Here is a 20759-nt window from a genome sequence, read left to right on the forward strand (position 1 = left end):
ACAATGTAAAATAGCACCATTTTAGCTTATTATTCAGCATTTGGTTTTGTTCAGCTGCGAATGTTATAAACCAGCAATAGTTCGACATGCATGCTTATTTATGACTTTGAATTGTTCCTTAGGCTTCAGTTCTTCCTCCAGGAGGTTATCAGGAATTCCTCCGGAGTTTCCCGGAAATTCCTCCACGAGTTCCCCGGGAATTCCTCCAGGGTGTTTCCCGGGAGTTCCTCAAGGAGTGTTCCGGAAATTCTTCCAGGGATTTCCCAGGAAATCATCCAGAAATTCTCAGGTGGTTCCTCTTGGAAATCCCCGATAAAACTTCCAGGAGTTCTCCGGGAATGCCTCCAGAAGATCCCCGTTAATTCCTTTAGGAGTTCGCCGGGAGCATATCCAGGAGTTCCCCGGAAATTCTTCCAGGAGTTCGTCGGGAATTTGTCAAGGGGATTTTCGAGAATTTCTGCAGGAGTTCCCCGGGAATTTCCCCGGAGGGATTCCTGAAGGAATTTCTCGGAGGAATCCCCGATGGAATTTCTGGAGCAAACATCTGCCGATCTTCTGAAGCAAATCTCCAGAAATTCCTTCTGAGATTTCTCCAATAATTCCTCCGGAGATTCCTCCAGAGATTCCTCCAGGAATTTCTCCGGAGATTCCTCCAGGAATTTCCTCCGGAGACTCCTCCAGAAATTTCCCCAGTAGAATTCCTCCCACAGTAGTCCAAACATCAATACCTATTGCAGAATTTATAATTAGTATTTAACCATAGTTATCGATGTAATACCATTACAGTCGGAACCCGCTCGTTGAGCCACAACCTCCACCCAACCAACGAATTCGATTCGCTAGTTGGGTGAAGTGACAGCAGCACAAGGGGCGTGCGCATTGTTTTTTTTTAAATCATGTTTAGGTTGGAAGCAAAAAGGAAAATTTTTCAATTTGTTTCACATTTAGAGCAAAATTGATACGTTTTGCAAGATACATATATGGCCAATGCGAGAAACATTTTATTTTCACCCATTTTTAGTCGGTGAAGTGAAAATATAGATGTTTATGAAGCCACCCGGACCAAAAGCAAGCACAAAACGCTTTCAATGATCGACAAAATAAAGATTACCGATGTTTTGCATTTGTTTCGAAGTAATTGTACATATTCTTTTTTTTTTTGAAGAAATATGAAATAGAAATTCTTTTCGATTATCAGTAAAGTTAAAGAAACCAAAAACTCATTAGCTCGCCCCTCGGAATTACAGATTGGTTGTCATTTTCAGTTTGACATTGAATTATGACATCCAGGTACTTTTTAGTTGGCTGACAGCTCAACTAACGGGGCCCCAACTAAAAAGTCACCCAACTATTAAGCCCCCAACCAGCGAGTCATGACTGTACAATTTCCTCCAGAATCCCAGTACAATGTCTCTCATCAGTATATTCCTTGGAAAGGTTCACAACTCCGTTTGAATCTCACTATCTGGATTTTATCCAGAAACCCACCCAAAAGGTATGAATTGAATCATTATCTCCACACGCGCTCGAAAAAGTACATTTCAATTTCAATAACATTTCCTGGGAAAACGAACTTCTTCTTCTTCTTCTTGCTTCTGGTTGCTGTTTGTGCTAACAAACAGCGGAAAATGGCGCAGCGAACTAGCGCTATATTGCCAGTTAATTTTTGGTTTATACTCAATTAGAGTTTACTTTCTGGTGAGCACGCCGCGAACATGACCGAGCGTGTCGATCGCTGCAGTCGTACTGGGAAAACGAACGAAAGTCCAAATCGTAAACAAACAGATGCCCTTTTCTTCACATCCTTTTTACAGCATCGTTTCGTGAAAATGCTGCCAGTTAAACAAATGTCAAAATTTCTTACGGAAAAAGTAGAAATTTTACTTGAGCGCTCTACTAGGCAACAGGAAACTTAGCTTAAGGTGAAACGGGACGCCGTGTTATTTTTCCTATCTTGCCTCTCTTTCTAACAATTTGCCTCGCGATTTTGAAAATGGTAATCTCGAGACCTATCGCACTGAAGATGCTGAAAACCAATCAGCATATGCACTGCAAGTGAGCATACACAATGATAGGTTTTTGTTGCAAAATATGAAGTAGAATCTGAGATTACCATCTTAGTAGCAACAGAGCAATGGCGGATATTTTCTCGACCGTCCCGTCCGCCCTTAAGAGTGGTTTGTGTCACTCTTGTACACTGAAAAAAATCGACACGACCGATTAATGTGTTTTGACTTGTGAGCTGAGTCAAAAGCATCCACGTTAGTCTGATATGTTTTTCCAATGCATTACGTTTATCCTACACGTTATAATAATCTGATCCATAACATGGATCTCGCAGCAAAGCTTACATTACCGAATCAAATGTAATTCAGTTCAATATAACATTTGTTGCACTTGGGGTTCAAATAGCACTATCTTTAACTGAATCCAACAGCCAAGGCATTCTAACCTAGTGTGTAATATGAATGAAAATGAAGTAATTTTCCTATCGAATTTGCGCTACTGGTTTTTCCAAATGCATTCCATAGCTGGTGACACATGATCCATGTAAAAACCGTCAAACTTCAACGGATTTTCATCATGACCCATCAACCGGTCGAGAATTCAACTGACCAGCGCCTTTTCCTCGTTTTTACAGTAAGTACAAAACATTTCTACAAAATTAAAAAGCTTCTACAACTTATATGGAACAATATGATTAATTTAATACTAAATTATCGTTTTTGCAAAATAAGTGCTCCAATATTGATGATGGTTATCCGCGAGGCGCGAAGTGAAATGGCGTCTTGCAGCAGCAAATACTTTTTAAAGCTTCAATAACCTGGTATAACGCCGGACACCGTAATCAGACTGGTCAAGTCGCCGGAAGAACGACAGGCAAAGAGCTTCTTCATTAAAGAACCAGGAAGAGGAGGCTTGTTCCGGTTAAGGATGATCTAACATCATTTATTGTCCGGAGTACTGGTAGTGATTGGCTCAGGACCGGGTCTTGCTCGAGGTCTAGTGGGAAAATCTAAGTAAGTAATATTTAAAACGTATAAGAACGAATATAGCCGAGGTGGTAAACGCACGGGTATTCAGCATGACCATGCTGAGGGTGACGGGTTCGATTCCCGATCGGTCCAGGATCTTTTCGTAAGGGAAAATTCTTTGACTTCCTTGGGCATAGAGTAACTTCGTGCCTGCCACACGATATACATATGCAAAATGGTCATTGGCAGAGAAAGCTCTCAGTTAATAACTGTGGAAATGCTCATAGAACACTAAGCTGAGAAGCAGGCTTTGTCCCAATGAGGACGTTACGCCAAGAAGAGAGAGAGGAGAGAAGAACGAATATTAATAAATAAATTCTTCAATTGCAAATAGCGAGTTTCAATCAATATCTACAAAGCATTCGCCTATGTGTGAAGTGTTCATATTTTGCGCGAGCTCCTTTTTGCCATCACGATTTTATTTTGAACAGCAAAAGATGTGTTAGGTATTTTAAACTGAACACACAATTTGTAATTCAAAACTTAAATCGTGATGGTAGAACTATGAGCTTGCGTGAAATATGGGCACTAAACAATAAAATTATTGCCTGGGGGATTACATTAGCAGCATAACATGAAATCCATATGCTCCACAACACGAAATTTATGTTCAGCATAATATGACATTTATGTATTTACAAATTGAAATGCAAATGTAGTAAATTAAAATTTCATGTGAGGTGCACATTAGAATCGTGTGGATTGTTGATGTATCAAAGAAAAAAATATGTTGGTGATTCTATATGTGCCACACGTGACATCCGTGGGTTTTTACAATTTGCGCAAATCAATATGTAAAACACATTACTCAGGCGTGTCAATTTTTTTGAGTGTACAGCAAAATTGATTGTTGGGTTGGGATCACTGCTTCCAGTATCGTGTGTATTATAGACACACGGGAGAGGCTGTTTCTAGATTAGAACACTCTGAAAATTAACGCAGAATTCATCATACAACAGCTCCAATCACTTCAAAAGTTTGTTTTTTTCTCGTCCCTCAACATTTTCTCCAATTTACACAAACCACACCCCTTTCCCTCAACCATGCCTTCTTTAGGGAACATCCATTAAGTACGTCACGCTAAAATTGGAAATTTTCGTACGGGTTTTATTCCGTGACGTACTTAATGGATGACCCCTTGCTGTTTATGTTTTGTTTCACGAACCCAGAACCTTTTTATTGAGTTCAAAATTGACAGAAAAGTGCCCCGATTTTATCCAACTAAAACACTATCAGGGTCTTACTGAATGCAGCATACTAATCAGCGGCTTTTCGGGCCCGTATAAAGTTGATCATTAATATTAACTTCTTTTCCCGATCAGCCTAGATAGCTGTGTAGTGTCGGTAGCGGTTAGTTCAACTGGCTAAGAATAGCACTACGGACCGCCTGTTCCAGTGGTAGGAGTCCACTAATCAGGTGACCCCTAATTCAAGGTGTTATGCGGTTTTATGCTTACCGTGCCTAGGAATGAATGGTTATGGGGGTCTTATAAAAACATAATCGCAAACGGAGCCTGTGGAGTACCAGAGCACCCTCCACAGTATTTTGCCCTTACTGCGCTAACCGGAGCAATAGTGAGGTTGACCTTGTGTTTCTCCGAGACAATCAGCTGCCATTCTTCAATCTCATACTTGAGGCTGAAAAAATATTTTGTCGCATTGTACGAAATTGCTCGTCCGGTTTACGAATGCCATTCGTTGTTTTCTGCAACGAAAAGATTCGTAGTGTGCCTGAGTTTGTTTCGTAAAAAAAATCACTCCGACACAATAACACAGATTTTTTCTGTCTCTTTTTTTTGTCGGACCGACATAAATCATGATGAAAAAAAAATAGCACGCGTATATCAGCTTGGTTTTCACAAGCTCCGAACACACATCTTCTGATTGATACCTACCAGTGCTAGACATCCATCTGTAGGCGCTTGTTGAAACCGTTCGGAAACAACCAGAACGCTTTCTACTCTGATTCAATTTATAAATAACTTTTACTTCCAACTGAGAGCATGCTTCCTTTCCTCTTCTCGCACACGCTCCGTCATATGCACATGAAAACAGGTTGCTTTGTTGTCTCTGCGCTCCACTCAATCATCGGTGATGACTGCAAAGATTTGTTGCATTCTACGAAGCGAAATTTTCTTTTTACGCATGGTTAGTAAAAAACGTTTGACATTTGTTTATTTTGTTTCATTCTACAAAGCGGGAGCTAAAATCTACGAATGAGCAAGCTTAGCGTCTGTCGGATTAGTGATTTCGTACATGATACAACTCCATTTGTACTGTTTCAGCATGGTGGTACGAATGGACCGTACATTTTACGCAAATTGCTTTCAATTTACGAAAACTGGTTTTACGAAGCATATTCGTTGAGCTTTTACGAAAATGTTTTATCAGTGTATATGGTTTCGCATTATGCGTTTTACACAGTGTATTCTGTGCATCCTCGCCTTTGGCGCACTCAAATCGATACCGATCTGGCTTTATTGTTGCTGTTCCTTTTTGTACTGTGATTGTTAAGTGTTTAATCTTGCCTAGTTTGGGTAGTGGCTACGGTTAGGATCGGGGACGTGCAATTTCGAAAGGGAAACATGACGCACGAAAGCTGTAGCAAATCGTTTCCCATGCGACGGGACTGCTGCGATGCTTCATAACTTACACTGCAACACGCTCGTTCATTATTGCTACTGAAACAAGTGTGTTTGAAAATTGAAGTGAAACACTTTGGATTTTCGTTTCAATTGTGGGTCATTGAAAAATTTCAATGTGCTATAAACACTATTTAAAACAATTTTTAAAATAGTGGTGCACGCCAATAGAATGATCATTATGCTTTATGAAAAAGGAACACAACTTCGACCGCTTAAATCCAATTAAACGGCGCCTATAACCATTGAGAGACTAACGCGCAAGAGTGAGACACTACTGCTCTGCCGAGTGAAGCACAAGCAACGCCACCCCGAACAGAGACTACCGAGTGCTACGATGAATGAGAACGTTTTCCGAATCGAAAAGAAAGACTCGAATAGTGTGTCAAACAGATAAAGTGACTCATTCAAATGTTGCATGAAAGTGTCTCATTGAAACGAAATTAAACGCCCCTGGTTAGGATAGCTCAGATCAATCTTCAGCACAAAAGAACAGCAACGATCAATCTTTGTAGACTTATGCAAAATGGTACAGCCCAAGTGGCGTTAGTCCAAGAACCTTACTTTCGTAAGGGGAATTTCTATCTAGGAAACCTTGTGAATCCGGTGTTTGCTACTTTCAGTAAAATTGAAGTGGCAAACTCACGTGTCATGCCTCGAGCATGTGTGCTTGTCAACAACGCAATCGTTGCTACACTCATATCTGAACTAACTACTAGAGATGTATGTGCTGTCACAATCGATGTATCTGTTGGAAACCTCAACAGGAAATACGTTTATTGTTCGGTTTATTTACCGCATGATGAACCATCCCCTACGGATGCTTTCAAGCAAGTCATTGCATACTGCATTTCAAAAGGCCTTCCGCTAATTGTTGGCAGTGATGCTAATGCTCACCATATAATCTGGGGCAGCTCCGACATCAATTTGAGAGGCTCCAGTTTGATGGAATACCTAAGTAGTACAGATCTTGGATTACTTAACATAGGCAACCCCCCAACCTTCATGGTATCTGCTAGAGAGGATGTGTTAGACATAACTCTTTGCTCTAGCAGAATTAGTCACGAGCTGACCAATTGGTATGTGTCAGATGAAGAATCTTTATCTGACCATCACTACATCTTGTTTGAACATGTGAATGTTACTTCGCAAACTTTGCGTTTCAGGAACCCCCGGCCAACTAACTAGGATCTTTTTACCTATTTGGTTGCAGCCAAATTTCATGGATACTCACCATCAATTGACACTCCAAGTGATTTAGATGAAGCCGTTGATACTACAACGGCCTTCATTATGGAAGCTTTTGAAGAAACTTGCCCTCTGCGGTCTGTGAAGACCACAAGAGGAAACCCTTGATGGAACTCTGATCTGGCCAAGCTCAGGAAACAATGTAGAAAGAGTTGGAACAGACGACGTTTGGCTGGGTCGGAGGCTTTCAGGTCGGCTCGCAAGGCCTACCAGAAAGCTCTTCGGTCTGCTGAACGATCCGGCTGGAAAAACCTTTGTACAATTGTTTCCAGTCTGAGTGAAGCTCGTCGATTGAACAAAATCCCTGCAAAATCTAAGGATTTTCCAGTGAACGAACTTCGTTTGCAAAATGGTGATTTTACTTCCTCTGATGAGGAAGTTTTGGAATGTTTATTCAGTACACACTTCCCCGGATGTGTGGATATTGCATCTTCGGATGAACCTGATGTCTTTTCTTGTAGTTATGATTCTTTAGCTTCGGCTCGGAGTATCATAACTTTAGAATCGATTGAATGGGCACTTAATAGCTTTGCTCCTTTCAAATCTTCTGGGGCAGATGGGATTTATCCTATTTTGCTTCAGAAGGGATTTGATCATTTCAAACATGTTTTGAAACATCTACTTGTTTTGCTACAGGGTATATTCCCAAGTCCTGGCGGGATATTACTGTAAAGTTTATTCCGAAAGTGGGTCGAGCGTCGTATGAAGAAGCAAAGAGCTTCAGACCTATCAGTTTGACCTCTTTTCTTCTGAAATGCTTAGAACGCATTGTCGATCATCACATCCGTGATGTTCATCTGCCCAATGTGCCTCTTCATGTGAACCAACATGCTTACCAATCTGGAAAGTCCACTGTGACTCTTTTACACAAAGTTGTTTACGATATCGAAAACGCATTCGCTCAAAAGCAATCCTGCTTGGGTGTTTTCTTAGATATCGAGGGTGCCTTTGACAACGTGCCTTTCGATGCCATATTGGAAGCCGCACGGGGTCATGGTATATCTCCAATGATTTTCAATTGGATTCACCAAATGTTCAAAAACCGACATCTCTTCTCGACATTGCGTCAAGCGCAGTAAAGAGAATTGTCAGACAAAAGAGGCACAAAACAAGCAACAAAGAAGATGCGACGATTACTCTTTATCCCAACTGGTAACAGATAATGACATGATCACGAAAATTTTTGTTGCGGACAAAAAGGAAGCTGAATTTGTTGCGTGCTTTTCAACTCGTGAATAATCAATATTTAGCAACCCAAAATCGAACCTTTTTCGACGATACATCTTCAGTAGCGTTGCAGTGTTTACCGACTCGAAGTTACCGCTCGGAAACCACAATGCAAGCCTTAAAAATCTCTAAACTCGTGGTGCAGATTCTTTGTTCTATTCTGTTCAAGTACGGACAAACCTATGTCGCATTGGGTAGAATGTCGCTATGAATTCAGGTTGCGACATTGTCCTTACTATTGCGCGATGGTTGAATTTTGATTCACTGGTCAAGCGGCGATTAGGAAATTGAGTGTTTGTGTATGCCCCCAAGGGGGAGTCTTATCACCACTTTTGTAGAATCTCGTAGCAGATACGCTATTGAGGCAACTCAATAATAGCGGTTTTCCTACTTATGGTTTTGCCAACGACAACCTGACAATGTTAGTCGGTATGTGCATCAGCACCCTTTTCGACCTGATGCAAAACGCTCTTCAGGTAGTTGAGGGTTCGTGTCGCCAATATGGCCTTTCGGTAAATCCGAGTAAAACATCTATTGTTCTTTTCACGGAAAAGCAAAACCGTAATGGTGTTCGACCTTTACGTCTCTTTGATTCTGAAATCAATGTGATTGAACAGGTAAAGTACGTTGGAGTCATTCTTGATTCCAAGCTTTCCTGTACACCTCATGTTGAGTTCAGAATCAAGGAAGCTTGTATGGCCTTCGGGCAATGCCGGCGAACCTTTGGTACAACTTGGGGTCTTAAACCCAAGTATATCAAATGGATCTACACAACTGTTGTTCGTCCAATATTGGCCTATGGATGTCTTGTGTGGTGGCAAAAGGGCGAAGTAAGAACGATACAATCAAAGTTAGGCCATCTCCAAAGGATGTGCTTAATGGCGATGCCTGGAACGTTCTCTTCAACTCCTACGGCAGCGCTCGAAGTTCTCTTTGACGTTACCCCACTACACATTCATCTTAAACAAGAAGCACTTTCTTGCACTTACCGTCTATGGGTACTCGGTTTACTAGAGGAAACTCCTGTGAACCGCAGTTTAACACACACCTCGTTGTTGCACACACCTTGTCCTTGCTCCAAGTGATCCTACAATTGCTTGTAAATTTCCATATGGGACATTTTCCACGAAATTCCCTTCCCGGGAAGAGTGCACATCTGGTTATCTGGAGAGAAGTATTTCAGACGGCATCGTATGTTACACTGATGGCTCTCTTCTCGAAGGTCGAGCAGGTGCTGGTGTTTATTCTCGTGAGCTAAGGCTGCATCAGTCTTATTCACTTGGTAGACACTGCACCGTCTTTCAGGCCGAAGTCTTTGCTCTTATGTGCGGAGTGCAATCAGCACTTCAGCAGCACGTAATGGGCAAAGTAATATACTTCTGTTCAGATAGCCAGGCTGCTATTAAAGCACTTGCTTCGGCCAACTCCAGGTCGAAGATAGTTATCGCTTGTCGAACTCAAATCGAGGAGCTGAATTCAACAAACGCTGTTCACCTTGTATGGGTACCTTGGCATTCTTCCATCGCTGGAAATGAATTGGCTGATGAGTTAGCTCGCACTGGAGCATCACATGACTTCATTGGCCCTGAGCCAGCTATTCTGGTATCCAAGTGTTGGGTAAAGCTTCAGATTGACACCTGGGCTGCCACTCAGCACCAACAATACTGGAATAGTTTGGAGTCATGCCGTCAAACAAAATTGTATTGTACTGAGCCATCTTTAGGGGTGGCAAAGTATCTAACAAATCTGTCAAAGCAGAATTGCAGCATGCTGGTCAAAGCATTGACTGGCCACTGCCGACTCAACTATCATATGGCGTCACTTTTTGAGAGGGGCCATCCATTTTGTGATGACCCATAAAAGCTTCAGAAAACTTATATAAAAAGTGTGACTAGGAGAAACAGCAAAACAATATTTTTTTACGTAATTTATGGACGTTCCATTGTTCGAATTCATGGCTACGCCACTACTTCATGAAAATAAAATAACAAAAACATATATTTCCATACGTTTTTGAAATCTGATTTCATTTTTATATATGATTCGATTATCCGGAAGATTTATTGATTATCCGGAGTGAAATAAAAATCAATATTCCGGATAATCGAGTCCGACCTGTACCACTCAATTAACATTTGTTTTGTGCGTGTAAATCAAAGGGGTGCCCGTATTCTGAAATCAAAGCTTCGAAGTCAAGATCATTTTTATTTCGTGGATATCCGGGTACCCTGCCGGCATTCTACGGGTGTTTTTTTTTTTGCTGGCCACATTACGGTTAAATGGGCTAAATGTCTTTTCATGCTTGTATGCATTTTAAATTTTACAAATTATATTAAGGACAGCCTTGGCAGACTCCCAAAATGGCCGCTACAATGGCGGACTTTGGCACCTACTCACGATTTTGAGGGCACAAATCTCTTTGTAAACAAAACCAGCGCACCTGATCTTCTTATTTTAAGCTTATTACAAGTGAGCAAGAACAGAATAATAAAATGCACTGTTGTGTGAAGCTTGCTTCTTGAGGTTTGTGCGTTTGAAGTTCTGATGCACTGTTGAGGCGGGATTTCAAGACGTTTGTCCTTAAGCGCATTATATAATGCGTAGAAATTATGCTGTACATTATTGCGCAAAATGTCCAAAATCGCTCAAAGATCATCGCCAGTACATCGTATCATGTGGTATCTTCTACAATAAATGCGGAAATTAACTAAAAATTGACCACGCAGAAGACACCGAAACGATTTAATGCAATCGCACATATCTATTAGCGTTTTCGCACAACTTTGCGCGATAATTTTTCTTGCGATGCATAATATCTTAGTACAGCAATGTTCGCTTTCGCACGTGGCAGAGTGGACAGAGCCTGAACTTTTGTAGACAAACACGTGGCGCCACTCTGAAGGTGGCGGCTTCAAGAATTAGCGCTTTCTTCAGGGGGTTGGGCGTTGCAGTTGTTTCAACTTTCTACAGAAGTAAGGGATTTTCGTCAACATGAAAATCAACTATGCAAGCTACCTTGAGTAATATATTTTATTCACTGAAATTTATTATTTACAACTATTCATTATTCATACAGCAATAAATCCCATCAAAATATAGTGGATTTGAAATTAATTTATTATTCACCCGTGCTGAAGTTTACAGCGATTTCCACAAACTCATTAGGCTAGCGCCTTGTGGGGCAGTTGTAATCACAGCTTCGATAAATATATCTATAATTCAAATTACTATTATTGCTTTTTAACTTGTTTGGTTACTGTCGACGAGGTGAGCAGGCTGATCTACATAATAAAAACAAACAATGCCAACCATCACGCTTCATTCGGAACCATGGAATCGATTATCAAGCTACTTCAGTTCTACGGTTTCTGGAGCCACCCCTACCAAGGGCATCGTTTGTGGAAACCACTGTGTCATATTGGAGTCATCGTAATGTGCCTTCTGGGTCCCGGAGTAGTCTTCATCGTACGCAATAGTTTCGACTTTGCGAGTGCCATCAGTGCCGCCATCGAATCGATGGGATTCATCAACACGGTTCTGTTGGGAACGAACCTGCTGTACCACCGTTCGGCTCTGGAAAGTGCGTACGGAGACATACGGTTCGCTCTACAGACGGCCAAGTCCGCTGCGAACGCCGAGGTGTTACGAAATATAAAATTTCTGGAGAAGTCCACGAGTTTCCTGTTCAAGGGCTATACTGTGTTCCAGTCGGTCGTGGGAACTGGCTACGCTTTGACAATTCCCAGTTTGACGCTGGTTCATTACACGAAGACTGGTCAGCTACCTCCACTGCATGGAATATTCGAGGCAGAGTAAGATTAATCTAGTGTATAGTAGCATAGAAATTTATGATGTTATCGTATGAGTAGCTTCTTCGTGTTCGATTACACTACCAAATTCTGGCTGTGGGTGGTAATCATCGTTATTGGGAGCTTCGGTATGCTGTGCTTGATCTCTGTTCTGGTTATAGTGAGCAGCTTCAACTGGAGTTTAGTGCACTATCTTATCGGTTTGTTTAAGATGGTACACAGCAGACTATCCTGTCTAGACGACCTTACAGATCAGCAGTCACGTCAAAAAGAACTCAACGAAATAGTTCTACTACAGGAGCTCGTCTATAGGTGATGATACAGTAGATCAGCCCTGCCCAACCTTTTTCGATTGTTTGAAACATTTTTGGTCCCTTGCGATCTCTAAAATGTTCAGATTTTAGATCTTTCAGCATCAAACTGAAGCCTGATGTTAGGGCGAAATTTAAATTTAAGTTATCAACTTAGCTACCGTGACTACCGTAAAAATTTGCAACTAATTCAAACTTTTTCACTTGGGTGAGTAAGATGTGTAACACTAAGCTTTCATTTGATGCTAAAATATTCCGTATATAGCTAGTTTTACGAGCGTACCGATCGAAAATGTTACACTGAAATAAATTTTGTTGTTGTTTCCACCGAATCCATGGTAAAATTAAGAACTGTACCAACAATTTTCAACCGAATGCAAAATTCTGTTAATTGTACTGAAACATTGTCAATATTACCATGCGTGAAGTACCATTGACTAAAAACATTCTTGATGTTACTATTTTGGCATTGTATTTTTGACCATGTTTATCTAAGACGCGCAACATTCAAGTCTACATGGTCGAAATTACAATGCCCAAATAGTAGAACCAAGAATGTTTTTAGTCAACAGTAATACACGCATGGTAATATTGACAATGTTTCAGTACAATTAACAGTATTTTGCATTCGGTTGAAAATTGTTGTTACAGTTCTTAATTCTACTATGGATTCGGTGGAAACGACAACAAAATTTATTTCAGTGTAGACACATGCGAAAAAGGTTGAGGAGCCATGCAGTAGATGTTCGATAACTGCAACATGTTTTCACTAAAAAGGTTCGCTAATCGTAACAACTGGTAGATGTGTATTTGGAAAACATCGCACTGCAACAAAAGCGCATATGAAAATCATCGCATCGATGTTGACATTTTAGTTTGACAGATAGCGGTGTGATAACTGGAAAATTATTACACTTAGCGAACTTTCACTTAAAAAGCATTGCAGTTGAAGTGTTTCGAGCAAACGTCTACTGTATATGAAAAACGGACTTTGAGATTGTTAAATTGATGAATTACCCTTCGCTTGATAACTTTTCAGATGTGCACGAACGGCGGAAAATGCCTTGAACATATTCTTGCTGACGCAATTCGGAACGTGTGTCGTTGCCATCTGCTTGACAATGATGACCCTGACATTAGTGAGTAGCCCACCACAATTCCTGTTTGTAGCATTATGCCTGGTTTACATTGTTCAACTGAAACGAACATTCCACTTGCTAACTTCTCAAAGATGTTCAATCCAATGGAATGATGTGTTTAGACTGAGCAAATGACTTGAGTCACAGAGAAACAGACGTCACACTCTCATCGCCTCCCATCGATCACCTTTTTAACGGTTCATTCAAATATTCAGTAGTAGGTCGATTGACCACTCGCGGCGCTGGTGTCGTTTTTGTTCCTGTTTGACGTTTGCTCACTACCGCCATCTAGTGGCGGCCCGGCCAAACACAGTAAGTTTAGCATTGGGCGATTACGATTTCGTGGCGATGTTTTTTAATGAAATTTGTTCTTAGTGTTACGTCTGTTTCTCTGTGCTTGAGTGTTCACTTGATTGCTCTTGAATGCATCTCAGTTGAAGCAAGTGTTTACATTGTTCAACTCGTGCGGAGCGTAAGCAAACTGAATTGAATTCATCTCACTGACAGATGACTTGAATTCAGCTCACATGAATCGCGGGTTTAGACGCGGCAAGTGAGACGATTTCGTTTGACTTGAATGAAAAAGTTCAACATGTTCAACTTTCGTTCAAGTCAAGTGAGTTGCTCATGTGAGATGAATGGTGATGTTTACACGTTCAATTCGCATTCAATTGGGCATTTTCCATTGACTTGAATCAAGTCACTTGCACTGTCTAAACCAGGCATTAGCTGTCTATCATAATCTATCTCACAGGCAAGCAACGACCGGGATTTGCTGATCAAAATGGTTCTCATGTTGGCGTACATTCTCTTCAACATCTTCGTCTACTCCATGCTGGGACAAGAGCTCATCTCTACGGTTGGTACATAAATACCGGATTCAATATGCAATTTAGATTCATGGAATGCCTCAATTCTAGAGTACTTCTGTGGCTGATGCCGCCTACGGAACACGATGGTACGATTGGTCACTTTCTGAGCAACGTAACGTACTGTTCGTTGTGAGCAGATCTCAAAAGATGGCAGCGCTGACCACGGGAAAATTTTTCGTTGTCAACCGAGCGACGTTCGCCGCGACTCTGCAGGCAGCCTATTCCAACTTTACCATCCTACGACAGATGCTGGACTCACGTTGATGGAACTTGAGAGTGGTAATCGACAGACGGAGACAGAAGATGGTAATAATATAATATGATATGTATTGAATCAAAGACACCTTTCATTACGGCGCAGTATCATAACGTCCGAGGCCATAATGCCCCAGGACATTATGGCGCATTTTTTCGGGGCATAACGTCCAAACATGCAAGTATGTCACGAAGTCCAAGGAAAGAAGGCACATTGGATCTTATGACGCATCCAAACTATTGGACGTTATTTCGCAAAAAAAAAACGCGACTTAACGACCGGGACAGAATGGCCTCGGACGTTGTGATCCGGCCCTTTTCAATACGATGCACCCAAGTAGCACCTGCAACTAAAATAGAAATAATCATCGTTTTAAACATGTTGCAACTGAGTATTCATGAAACAATGAGTTATTAAATAGTTATATTGTGATTTCGGATGTTTTCATTCGGATTCAGAAAATAAAAACATGTGAAACAAATTTAAAACCAATTCAAAACCTGTTGAAAATACCAAACTGAGGTATAACATGTTAATAACATCTAGCAAAATCAAAACAAACGTCATCTTTATTCGAAACTTGCGAAACCAATTTGTAACTGAAGTATGATCTGATTGTTTCATTGAATCTTAGTTACAACCATTTACAAAACATTGACACTAATGGTTGTAAACAGTGCTGAAAAAAATCATTTCGTCATATCTAAATTCAATCACTTACAGCTAATTTAAGAAACCGAACCTGAGAATATGGCATATGAAAAACTTGTGCGGCTAGACCAGTTCTACATGAAAGTCACGGAAAACCACCATTTTGCAAAGGTTTAAGGTAAATGTCACGGACTACCTTCGAAAAATCCCAATGATATTCACGGTGAATATCATTTGGCTTTTTTCAAAAGTAGTCCGTGACATTTACCTTAATTATTCGAAAAATGACAGTTTTTCCGTGACTTTCTCGCAGAACTGGACTAGCCGCACAAGTTTTTCATACACCGTATTCTCAGGTTCAGCTTCTAAAATGAGCTGTAGGTGATTGAATTTAGATATGACGAAATGAAATTTTCAGCACTGGTTATAAACATGTTGCATTTGGAACTAAGCTAGAACGTAACGAAAATAATTGACCATAAAAACTAAAAAAAAAAATACAAATAAAATCTACCTTTTTCTTCATAAATTTATCGACTTATTCCATAAGTTCATAAGATTGAATCAGAAAAAAAATCTGATTAGAACATTGAGCCAATAAAAAAACTAGGGGTGGGTAATGTCCGAGATATAACCGCAATGTTGACGTAGGACAAAGGCTGGAACGGTCAAAACCAAGACACGCTGTCAAAATTCAAATGGGTGGAGTGATGCGTTGTGTTGTAAAATTGTTATGTATGATCCCCTTCGCTGAACACATTCATTGACTAGTTAATTTATTTTGAAGGTCAAGAATTAATTTATTTTGAAGGTAAATGATCAATCAACCGTTCTTCGAAAGTATTTTCATTGAACGGATAAAATTATTAGAATATTAAATGGCGCTAGAAATACCATTTTGATTGGAGTTTCACGTAAAGTAAAATAATCTGGATACGACAAACGTTGTTTACATCTGAAAAGAACAATTAGTGGCTTCTGTCGGTCGCTTTTAATTATCCGATACCTCTTGAGGAATCATTTTCACTGATCCTGAAAAGAATCGTTTAAATAACAGAAGATTTTGGCAAGACAATTGCATGAATTCAACACGCAATGCGAGTTTATTTTATCCGCACTGAATGCTGAAAGCCATCGAAAACTGACGTCGCTTGCTGCCGTGGATGAGATTCCTGGTGCTATCAGCACCATAGTCGAGAGTCGTTGCTGAGTTGATGTGCAGCTGCCTAGCTGGGAAGTGATATCCACTCTCCTTGACTGATCTATGGAAAATGACGAAAAGAAACAGAGGGAACAGCTTTTATGCCCCTAAAAGTAGTAGTAAATTTTCATTGAACGGATAAAGTAACCAAAATATTTAATGGTTTAGTTCATTTTAATTTGAAAAATATTAAAATTAAATTTTGTGTTTTACGCAAAATTGCCCGAAAAATGGATATTGCGTTGCTAAAATCCGGTTGGAACCATTAGTGGCCGGCTTCATCGCTGTTGCTTAGCCACCAAGTATTCAATCTTTCACTTTTCGATTACATCACACTTTTCCCGATCGATGGAATAACATCCGATTCACAACTCTTGAGGAATCATTTTCGATGGCCCTGAGAAGAACCGTTGGAACAATTGACGATTTTAGAATGAATATGACATGAATTCATCATGCCACGCAATGCGAGTTGGTTTTCTCAGTGCTGAATGCTGAACACCATCGAATATTGACCCGCAGCTTGCAGCCATGGATGAGATTAATATCTTGCTTCACTTTTGCTGAGCAACGAATCTCTCAATTTTTCACTTTTGAGTTGCACTAAACATTTCTCGATTGATGGAGGAATCCAATCCAATTTATAACTCTTTAGGAAACATTTTCGGTGGTCCTGAAAAGGCCCGTATGAATAATGGACGATTTTGATGCCACGAAATGCGTGTTGGTTTTCTCCGCTCTCAATGCTTGACGCCGTCGAAAACTGGCCTGCCGCTTGCTGCCGTGGTCCGTGGATGGAATTCCTTGTGTAATCGGCCGAGAATCGTCGCAGTTGATGTACTGCCAGCTTTGAAGGTGACATCCACCTCCACCCTCCTTGACTGATCCAACGAAAATGACGGAAGAAAACAGAAGTCACTGCTTTTATTCCCCTAGATTAGCAGATTAGGCTCCTCCCATTTGGCTGGCTTTCCAGGTTATTTCGTTTGCATTACCCGCCCCGAATGCTCCTGACGCATCAAGCAACTAATCAACCGAGAAATGAGAAAATTTTCATTGAACGGATAGAGTAACCAAAATATTGGATAATTTCGATCAGTTTGATTCGGAAAATGTTTCAACTTAATTATTATTAAACAATGTTTCACGCAAAATAGTCCGGATAGAATAATACGATGTTAAATTCTGGGTGGAACCATTAGGCCATTAGTGACCGGCTTCATCATTATTGCTGGGCCACCAAGTATTCAATCTTTCACTTTTCAGTTTCACCACACTTTTCTCGTTCAATGGAATAAAATTAGCTGATTCACAAACTCTTAAGGAATAATTTACGGTGGTCCTAAACCGTTTGATTAATTGACGATTTTAGGAACGAAATGGCATGAATTCACCATGTCACGCAATGCGTGTTGGTTTTCTCCGTGCTGAATGATAAACGCCACCGAAAACTGGACCGCCGCTTGCTGCCGTGGATTAGAATAAAGTCCAGTTTCACTATTGCTGGCAACGATGCTCTGTCTTTTGCATTTTGGTTGCACTACTACATCTCGATCGATGTTGGAAATTATCCAATTAACTCTTGAGGAATCATTTTCGATGGTCCTGAAAAGGACCGGTTTGAATAATGGACGATTTTGATGCATTCACCATGCCATGCAATGCGTGTTGGTTTTCTCTGCGGAGTGCGGAGAGTGCTGGACGCCGTCGAAAATTGACCCACCGCTCCGCTGCCATGGATGCGATTCCAGATGCTATCATCAGCACGATAGCCGAGAGCAGTCGCTGGGTTGTTGTGCTGCTGCCTTGCTGGAGGTGACATTCACTTCCAACCCGCTTGACTAATCCAACGAAAATGACGAAAGAAAACAGAGAACACTGCTTTTATACCCCTAGATTAGCATATGAAGCTCCTCCCATTCGGCAGGATTTTCAGTTAATTTCGTTTGCATGACCCGCCCCTCATGCTCCAGACGCATCAAACGATTAATCAACCGAGAAATGAGAAAATTTTCATTGAACGGATAATGTAACCAAAATATTAGATGATTTAGATTAAAATGATGTTAAAATTGAAAAATTTTTCACGCAAAATGGTCCGGTTATGATAATGCGTTGCCAAAGTCCGGGTGGAACAATTAGGCATCATAATTGTTGCTGGATGAGTCATCAAGCATTCAATCATTCACTTTTCGGTTGTACTACACTTTTCCCGATCGTTGGAATGAAATTATCCGATTCACAGCTCTTGAAAAATCATTTTCGATGGTCCTTAAAAGGACCGTTTGGATAATGAATAATTTTAGGAAGAAAATTAAATGAATTCACTATGCCACTGCGCGTGTTTGTTTTTTCCGCACTAAATGCTGAACGCCGTCGAAAGCTGCCCCCCCCCCCCCCCCGCTTGTAGCCGTGGATGCGATTAATGACCGGCTTCACTCTTGCTGAGAAACGACGCTCTGTCCTTGCTTTGCACTACACCTTTCTCGATCGAGGGTGGAAATTCATCCAATTAACTCTTGAGAAATCATTTTCGATGGTCCTGAAAAGGACCGTTTGATTAATGGACGATTTTGATGAATTTACAATGCCACGCAATTCGTGTTGGTTTTCTCCGCGCTCAACGCTAGACGCCATCGAAAACTGGCCCGCCGCTTGCTGGCGTGAATGAGATTCCTGGTGCTATCAGTACGATAGCCGAGTGTCGTCGCTGAGTCGATGTGCCGCTGCCCAGCTCGAGGTGTCACCTCGACGGTGGTCGAAATGGAACTGACGAACAGCTCTCGCATGTTCGCATTCCTTCCTGCATCGTAGTTGCCCTCACGATGCGCACCAATCAGCAGGCTTGATAATCCTCCTCGAAATCAAAAGAGTTTTGCAACATGCTCTAGAGCGGTGTTTTGCTTTCGCCTCGTTGCGAGGGAGCGAACGAACCCCAAACAGAGAGGCAATAAAAACTGAGCGAGGAAGAGGGGAACGAAAAAAGAGCCGATGATTATTTCGGGTTTTTGAGTGCGATTTTCGCCTCGAGAGTCTGTCTTTGTATGGGAGTGGAACTCGCGAGAGCTTTTTGAGTGTGAGTGGACGTGAGAAACACAACAAGAAATTATGAGTGTTGGACGAACTCCTCGCTGCGCGGCAAGCTCGCGCTCGCTGCTGTTGAGGATTTGCGTTGTGATTTCTGAGTTTTATTTTCACTCCTCAGAAAATCGCCGAAATCGCTTCCTCATTTTCTCGCGAGGGAGTTTCTGTCAAGCCTGCCAATCAGAGAGCGTTGGTAGACTGAACGAGAAAATTTGTCCGCTACCCATATTTATAGATTTCAGCGATTTCAATGTCTGACTTTAAAACAACTTTTCAACTATTTATCAATGATTATTAGGTTCACCGAATATTACAAATTAAACGCGGGAGTTTCATCTCTCAAAAACGGGATTTGTTTATCATTTCGTACAGTGGGAAAGATACTGTGAGCGTTTAAAATCTTTCACTCAAACGTAACGCTCTTGGTTTCGTAAATTTTGAAATGACACCGGGTATAGAAAACAGAGACGTAGTCCTACGTCAAAAGAAGACGTGTAGTTTGTTTATTGAAAGTTTTCAGAATTATGTACTGTAAAACATACTAAGAAACATTATTAAGTATGCTTTGATTCATATAGAACATGATTATAACATCTCAAACATGTTGCCGAAGCTCCACCTTCTGCGCTTTTTCGGTCATATATCTGTCTGAAAAACGGTTTTATTGTTATGAACCAAAACACAGTAACTGGTCATATTGGAGTCGAAATAATTCCTATAGAACATGTTGTGTTACTTGGGTCCGCCTCTTGCGCTTTTTTCGTTGCAACTCAGTCGTTAATAAGGCATCCTACACACCACTCAAACGGTTTGACCAACATTGACTCCGCCCCCAGGTTGGTGGTCAAGTTGGTGCTGTGTTTGACCGTTTGTGTTGCTGTTTGACGAACCGATTTGGCAGTTCGTCAAACCGATATGATGGTTGACGGTTTGGTTGGCAAAAATCAAACCAGTTTGATTTTACTCAAACCAACGGTGGGCGGAGCAAATGTTTGACGAACCGATCGTACCGTGTGTAGTGTTGTTGCACAAACATAGTGCGATTTCAAATGGGAGAAGATGTTGGTGCAACCTCAGTGACATGTTGGTGCAACACGATTTGGCAGTTCGTCATACGGTTGCAGAAACATAAGCTGGTTCGACCAACCGGGGGGCGGTGTCAATGTTGGTCAAACTGTTTGTAACCGTTTGGTTACAAATTGTTGATTTTTGTTTTTAAAATGTTGTATTTGTCGGACCCTTCACGTTTCTCGTGTAATAACAGTATAGTACCACAGTAGTGAA

At 41.0% G+C, this 20759-nt stretch overlaps 1 protein-coding gene across 1 annotated transcript; it reads left to right on the forward strand.

The window, feature by feature from the left end:
* Positions 1–11491: 11491 nt before the first annotated feature.
* LOC115263405 (putative odorant receptor 92a) lies at positions 11492–18090 on the forward strand. Its single transcript, XM_029866693.2, has 5 exons — positions 11492–11964; positions 12022–12273; positions 13312–13411; positions 14166–14270; positions 14332–18090. The coding sequence occupies exons 1-5, from the start codon at positions 11585–11587 to the stop codon at positions 14545–14547; spliced, it is 1053 nt and encodes a 350-aa protein (XP_029722553.2). The 5' UTR covers positions 11492–11584; the 3' UTR covers positions 14548–18090.
* The last annotated feature ends 2669 nt before the right edge of the window (positions 18091–20759 follow it).

Source organism: Aedes albopictus, chromosome 1, assembly GCF_035046485.1.
Source record: "Aedes albopictus strain Foshan chromosome 1, AalbF5, whole genome shotgun sequence".
NCBI classification, from domain to species: domain Eukaryota; kingdom Metazoa; phylum Arthropoda; class Insecta; order Diptera; family Culicidae; genus Aedes; species Aedes albopictus.

Excerpts from the sequence above, each read along its gene's own strand:
- LOC115263405 (XM_029866693.2), top strand. The coding sequence starts at position 11,585 with ATGTGCCTTCTGGGTCCCGGAGTAGTCTTCATCGTACGCAATAGTTTC. Across the intron at positions 11,965-12,021 it reads CATGGAATATTCGAGGCAGA|CTTCTTCGTGTTCGATTACA; the intron begins GTAAGATTAATC and ends TCGTATGAGTAG. Across the intron at positions 13,412-14,165 it reads CAATGATGACCCTGACATTA|GCAAGCAACGACCGGGATTT; the intron begins GTGAGTAGCCCA and ends TCTATCTCACAG.